This window comes from Neomonachus schauinslandi, chromosome 4, assembly GCF_002201575.2.
Source record: "Neomonachus schauinslandi chromosome 4, ASM220157v2, whole genome shotgun sequence".
Taxonomy (NCBI): Eukaryota; Metazoa; Chordata; class Mammalia; order Carnivora; family Phocidae; genus Neomonachus; species Neomonachus schauinslandi.
In genome coordinates, this window is record NC_058406.1 from 29,292,858 (window position 1) to 29,298,781 (window position 5,924).

At 42.1% G+C, this 5,924-nt stretch overlaps 1 protein-coding gene across 2 annotated transcripts in view; it reads right to left on the reverse strand.

Moving 5' to 3' along the window:
• Positions 1 to 397: 397 nt before the first annotated feature.
• Positions 398 to 5,924, reverse strand: part of RHBDL2 (rhomboid like 2) — a 49,235-nt gene continuing 43,708 nt past the window's right edge. Inside the window, exons 6-8 of one of the 2 annotated variants that reach the window (XM_021684220.2) lie at positions 5,531 to 5,591; positions 1,748 to 1,809; positions 398 to 942 (exon numbers count right to left, since the gene is read on the reverse strand). In XM_021684220.2, the coding sequence (XP_021539895.1) occupies positions 763 to 942; positions 1,748 to 1,809; positions 5,531 to 5,591 (303 nt within the window). In that variant the 3' untranslated portion in view covers positions 398 to 762. The remainder of the gene's footprint in view (positions 943 to 1,747; positions 1,810 to 5,530; positions 5,592 to 5,924) is intronic. The other variant, XM_044914484.1, reaches the window with a different exon arrangement.

Below are 5,924 nucleotides of genomic sequence, written 5' to 3' on the forward strand. Positions count from 1 at the left end.
ACTTCTAGAATCTTAAACTGGCAGTCCAGAAAATTTTCAGTCTTCTTTTATAAGATACTTCTACCATTTATGGCGTACTCACAGAAATGTTTGCTCCTATACTCCCACGATACTCTCAGCTTTCAGTATTTGGGGAACATAGCCTCATTAGACCAGTAGGGGAGGAGAATATGGACTTTCGAGTCATTACCAACCTTTAAATCCTGTGCCCTCTTAGACAAGTTACTTGATTTTTTTAATGAGTTTTCATGTTGTCCTCTCTAGATACAGAGTAATAGCTACATTTCTGGGTTGTTGAAAAGATTAACAATAATGTATATAAAGCACCCCAAACAGTGATCTATCCACCCCAACAGTGATAGAAAGTGATTATCAATAGTCTGGCACAGGTATGAAAAGTTTTTATTATCAGAACAGTACAGGTATTTGTAGATTCTATCAAGCAGTCTCTACAATATATCCTCCAAGGAGAGCAAGTCTCTTAGAGTATCCCTACAATGCACACCACATGTCTGGAAAGAGCCAATCCTGCTTTTTCCATCCCTCCCCTTTTCTCTCTTCCTTTTCCCTCCCTCTGCGTTCAGAAGCCCCTTACCTAAACCCTAACCCCTTTTGTAAACAGTCTTTGCAACTGAGGACTTCAGTCGTGTTCTGACCTCTTTAAAAAATTGTTAGCATTTGCAAGGACTTCTTTGTCTCTTCATAGACTTCAGTTTTTTCCCAGATGGCTCTTTGCATTACTTGGTTTATATTAGAGGCAGGTCAGTTTGCTGGGGAGAGGAAAATGTTGAAAAACACGGCAAATAAGGCACAAGCAAAATAAGCCGCAATTGCTATCCAAAATCTCGGATCCTTCAGCAATGCCTGATCAAAGCAGCTAAACACAGTGTAACCTATGGACATTCCAGCGAATCCACCTGCAATGTGGGCTGCAAAAGACACCTTGGGAGGAAAAGGGGAGAAATGAAAATAAGTGAAGAAAATGCTAATTGTATATTTCAGTTGCATCCCTCTTCCTAAAACACAAATGCCATCAGAGTCAAACAAGAGCCTTAAAAGCCTGAAGGACAAGGAGGTGAAGCAAAAGAGACACAAAACTCCCATGTGCAGAGAGGAGATGTTCTGAAAACATGCAGAGCTAAAAAATGTCATTTCATCAACTCTTCGAGTGCACAGGACCGAGCCATTGTTTCTCATTCTCTGTCACCATCACATTCTGGATGGTTCTATATGTCAAGAGAATGTGTTGCATTACCACAAGGGATCTCTGTAGGAGCCACGTCTGACCCCACATAAATGGAATGTCAGGATGAAAACACAGCTGACGTATACACACAAATATGCAAACAAACTACCCAATTCAAAGACTAATAACAACAAAACTGGAAATCTCGGTCAGTTTTTTTTTTAATCCTGCAAATTCATCTGGACCCAAATTTTCATTGCTGTTCTCCAATCTGCTTTTTATTCTCTGTGGACAGTGAAATCCCTTCTCTCCTATTTTGCTCCCAGGAGCCACCAGGAGGGCAAGTGCAAAGAAATAGAGCTGACGACAGTCAGGTCTCTGAGAGAGTTAAGTGAAAAGGACAATCCAAAAGTCTGATTTCCTCAGGAATTTGTTTATCTTCCAAATGGAAATCTGGCTGCCCTAAATCACAGACTTATTGCCCCTATTCAATGACCCTTTTTAGCTATTGGTATGATAGGTAAACAAGTTCTTGTTGAAAAAATAATAAACTGAACTCACCGGCGACCCGTTTGCAGGGACAAAGAACCTTCTGTAGAGAGCAAATCCCATATCCGACAAAACTAGAAAGAAAAACAAGCTGATGAAGCCCCAGGATTGCCACAACAATGCACCAGATGTTTTGGGTTCTCTTCTAGTCACGGTAGCAGCTAACATTTATGGGGACTCACTCTGTACCAGGTGCTACTGTAAGAGCTTTATGAGTATCAATTCACTAATCCTCACGAGGACCCTATGAAATGAGTATATCATCCCACTTGACAGATTTATTCATCCCACATGTATTGAGTGGTTATCTTCTGTGCGCCAGGCACCGTTCTAGGTGGTAGAGATACTACAGTGAACAGATGAGACAGCCCTGCCTCATGGAGCTGACGGTCTGTTGGGGGAAGCTCACAAACAAATTAGTAAAACATAAAACATACAGTACAGCAAATGGACAAAATGCAGAGAGAGGAAGGAGGATTAGGAATGCTGGGAGTAGGGTATGATTTTTAATAGAGTCAGGGACAATCTCACTGAGAATATGACATTTGGCGGAGATAAGAGAGCAAGCAATGCTGACATCTGAAGTAAGAGTCTTCCAGGCAGAGGGAAGAGCACGTGCAAAGTCCCTGAGGCAGGAATGTGCCCAATGTGCTGGAGGAAGACCAGAGCAGCTGCGCTGGCTGGATGGGTGGTTTTCAAAGTGTGACTCCCTGCCCCTCCAAGAGCAACAGTAACATTCACCTGGGAACTTACTAGAAATTAAACTTCTCAGGCCCACCCCAGACTTGTACCAGAAACTCTGAAGATAAGGTCAGAAGTCTGTGTTTTAACAAGAACTCCAGGTGATTCTGGACTACAATTAGGGATAAAATGATAGGCGAGGAGCAGGGGACAAATCACGTAGGGGCTTTATGGACCACGGTAAGGACTTTGACTCCAAGTGGTAGGAAACCTTTGAAAGCTTTTGAGCACAGGAGTGACATGATTCCACTTATGCTTTTAAAAGATCATTCTGGCTGCTATACAGGAAGGAATGTAAGGGAGCAAGGACAGGAGCAGAAGACCAGCTAGATCAACGATATGGCACCAATCCAAGTGAGGAATGATGGTGGCATCTTATCCATAAGGAAACCAAAACACAGAGGGTAAGTACTTGTCCAAGGCCACACAGCTCAGATGCAGGGGCAGGATTTGAACCTTAAGAAGTCTGGCTATGTTGGCACCCCTCTCACCTACCACACTAACTGCCTCTAAGTACCACCAGAGTACTGATGATGGGCCAAGTAAGGAGATGAGTCCACATTCTCCAACGGAACAGTGAGAGCCAGAACTCAGACCTTCTTCCAATAAGTCAGATCCATGGTGCAAAAGGAGCTTCCAGGGTTTCGTGGCCTAGAAGAATTCCGCCTCCATGTGCCCTGCACTTGGAAACATCTCCTGTAGCTGTCACATTCCACAGCCATCCCCCAAGTCCCTGTGCTCCACTTAGTGAGCCACTGTGTCCCCGGAGATGGGAAGACCTAGTCCTTGCCTTTGGGAAAATAGCATCAGGACCCTGTGTTGTGGCCAGTTTCCCTTTCAATACTGGATTGATTGATGTTCAAGTGACTAGACGGGAATTGAGGTCAAGGAAGTACTCAATATTAATTTAACTGTGAATGACTATTACACAACATGCTGGACAAATGTGGTTGTGTTGTATTTTCAGTCGTCATTTGTATTTCCTAATCCAGTGTAAATAAATAACACAGAGACAGAACTAGGAAAGTTCTTATTACTCTGGCCTAGTCATCCAGAGGAGGAGGCCTCCTTTCAAAAAGTTCTTGTAACCCTTAGCACGTCCGTTCCTCCAACCTCTTTCTCTCTGATCATGCCCTTTCTGCATATCTCTGCCCGGCTCCTTCTGCTTCTAAGGGGAGTTTGCTTCTACGTCTGCTGCAGTAGCTACACTGAGACATGTCTTCCCTCCCAATAAACCAAGTTACTGTCCTTGCTAAAAATTTGACACTGATTTTAAGAGAGTTGCCTTTATACGGATTTTTTTTGAAGGGTGAACATGTGAGATGTCCTCTTTCAAAAAGGAAGCTCAGTTGCCTTGTTAGTAGACACATCCAACAAGAATGCTTCATGAAGGAAGGTGCTTCAGGCCAATTGTCCTTCATAATTAAGAATAATAATTTACCTTTTTTTACCTATACACTTCCCCAAGGAAGTGTATTTAAACTAAAAATATACTTGTATTTTGTTAATCTGGCGTGTGTTGTAACTTGCCTCATCTTCAACAGTAGGTAAACCAGGCCAAAGAACGTTTAGAAGTGGCCCATGCCAGGGAGTGGGGAAGGTTAATGTTAACGGGTCTTAGCTACTCTGTAAAATAAAGTGACTTTATTACTTACCTCAGGAATGACATAATGTTACATAAACTATTTTTGGAGACTCCCTGTGCATAAGGAAAGGGTTTTTACTCCAACATTGAAGAGTATTAAAACCATTTCCCCATCAAGGGTTTGGGGTCATTTTACAAAGTCATTCATAATTGTCCTAAAGGAAACAGATCGAAAACCAGGTAACCTGTGTGTAGCAACATGTTTTGGTCACGGGACTTGTCCCTTGGTCCCGGTTGTGACGCTTAACAGCCCAGGTGGCAGCTCTGCGCCCCAGTGACTTTCCTCATTAACTCCAGACACTTGCTTTCCTTTCTGTGCTCACAACTTACCCTCACATTTTCAATTTCTTATGGACAAAAATATTACAGAGAGTATGTGTAACCTATAAATAAGTCACTTATCTCTCAGGATGAAATATTGTTTTTACTGCTAAACTGTCCATAAACTGGAAAGAGACTGATTTAATCTCTTTCTTCAGAGGTAGTTGGCCCTATTCTCAGCAATGCAGATAATTGAACTCTTGATACCAATTAGCAGGACCATTTCTTCTTACCATGTGGACAGCCGAAGTCTTGGGTTTTATCAAGTATCGCCTCCATCTTGGCCTTCAGATGCGACCCTACCGTCTGACCCCAGGGTCTGCCTTCTCCCCACCCTCCTCCGTGCGACTACAGCTTCCGCCGGAGCAGGTCCAGAAACACGAGTTACTAGTCCGGCCTTAGCTCCTTTTTCTTCTACCCAGTGTGTCCTGCCACCACCCAAAATCTCCCATGACGTTCAGACTCGGCTAAAGTTCCGCCTCCTCTTCAGATTGAGCACTCTTCCTAAATTCCTTCAGCATGTAATTCTCTGCTATAATTCTTGGAGATTTCAAAAGCCACATTCGCCATCCTGCTAGTTCCTTGACCTCTCCATTCCTTCACCCTCTGCTCCTGTCTTCAACCCTCAGCCATCACTCCATGCTTAGATCCTAGTTCAGTTTTTTTTTTAAATCTGAAAATGTAAAAATTGAGGAAGAAAATAGATCATGTCCATGGTTTTCAAGCTTTCCCCGTTTCAGACAAAATCATATACAGAGTCCATTGTATGAATGAGAACAACCCAGAATCCAATGTATGAATGAGGAAACATAAGTGAAGCTATTGTGGTTAAAGTAGACAGAGTACCTAAAGCTCTACTCTCTTGACTTCCCCCACTGCAGAAAGAAACAAAAAGCAAAAACTTATTCCTGAGGCACCTCTAAAAACCACCCACGGGGGTCTGTGAAAACCTTGCCATTTACCTTTCTGCTTAGGGCTGTGGAGCCACAGTTCTTTGTCACTCCATGCTAGTGTTTAGGGAAAGTGAGCCCCTCTGGAGGTCAAACCGATAAAATGATAGGTGCAAAGGGTTCACAAAACAAACTTACTTATAAGGATGATGATCAGTAGTCTGACAATTCCCAAGGCAGGAATCATTTCTCGAAAATTCTTGCAAAGAGATAAATAAAAATAATATAAGCTATCTATTGGCAAATGAACCCTCAACTGTACTCTCTTCATCTGAAGATGAAAGTTTGAGTGTCAGATATTTACAAAATAAAGCAATACTGTTGCAGCCCAGTTTTCAAATGTATTTGGGAAGTACAACGCTGTTGCACTTTAGAGAACAAAATCAATATTTAATTTCATGATGTGAACTAGACATAATTGTATTAGCAGGAAAAAATCTAAATATCAGTAATATGAAATCAATACTTAACATGTCATAGAGATAGATAGATAGATAGATAGATAGATAGATAGATAGATAGATAGATAGAT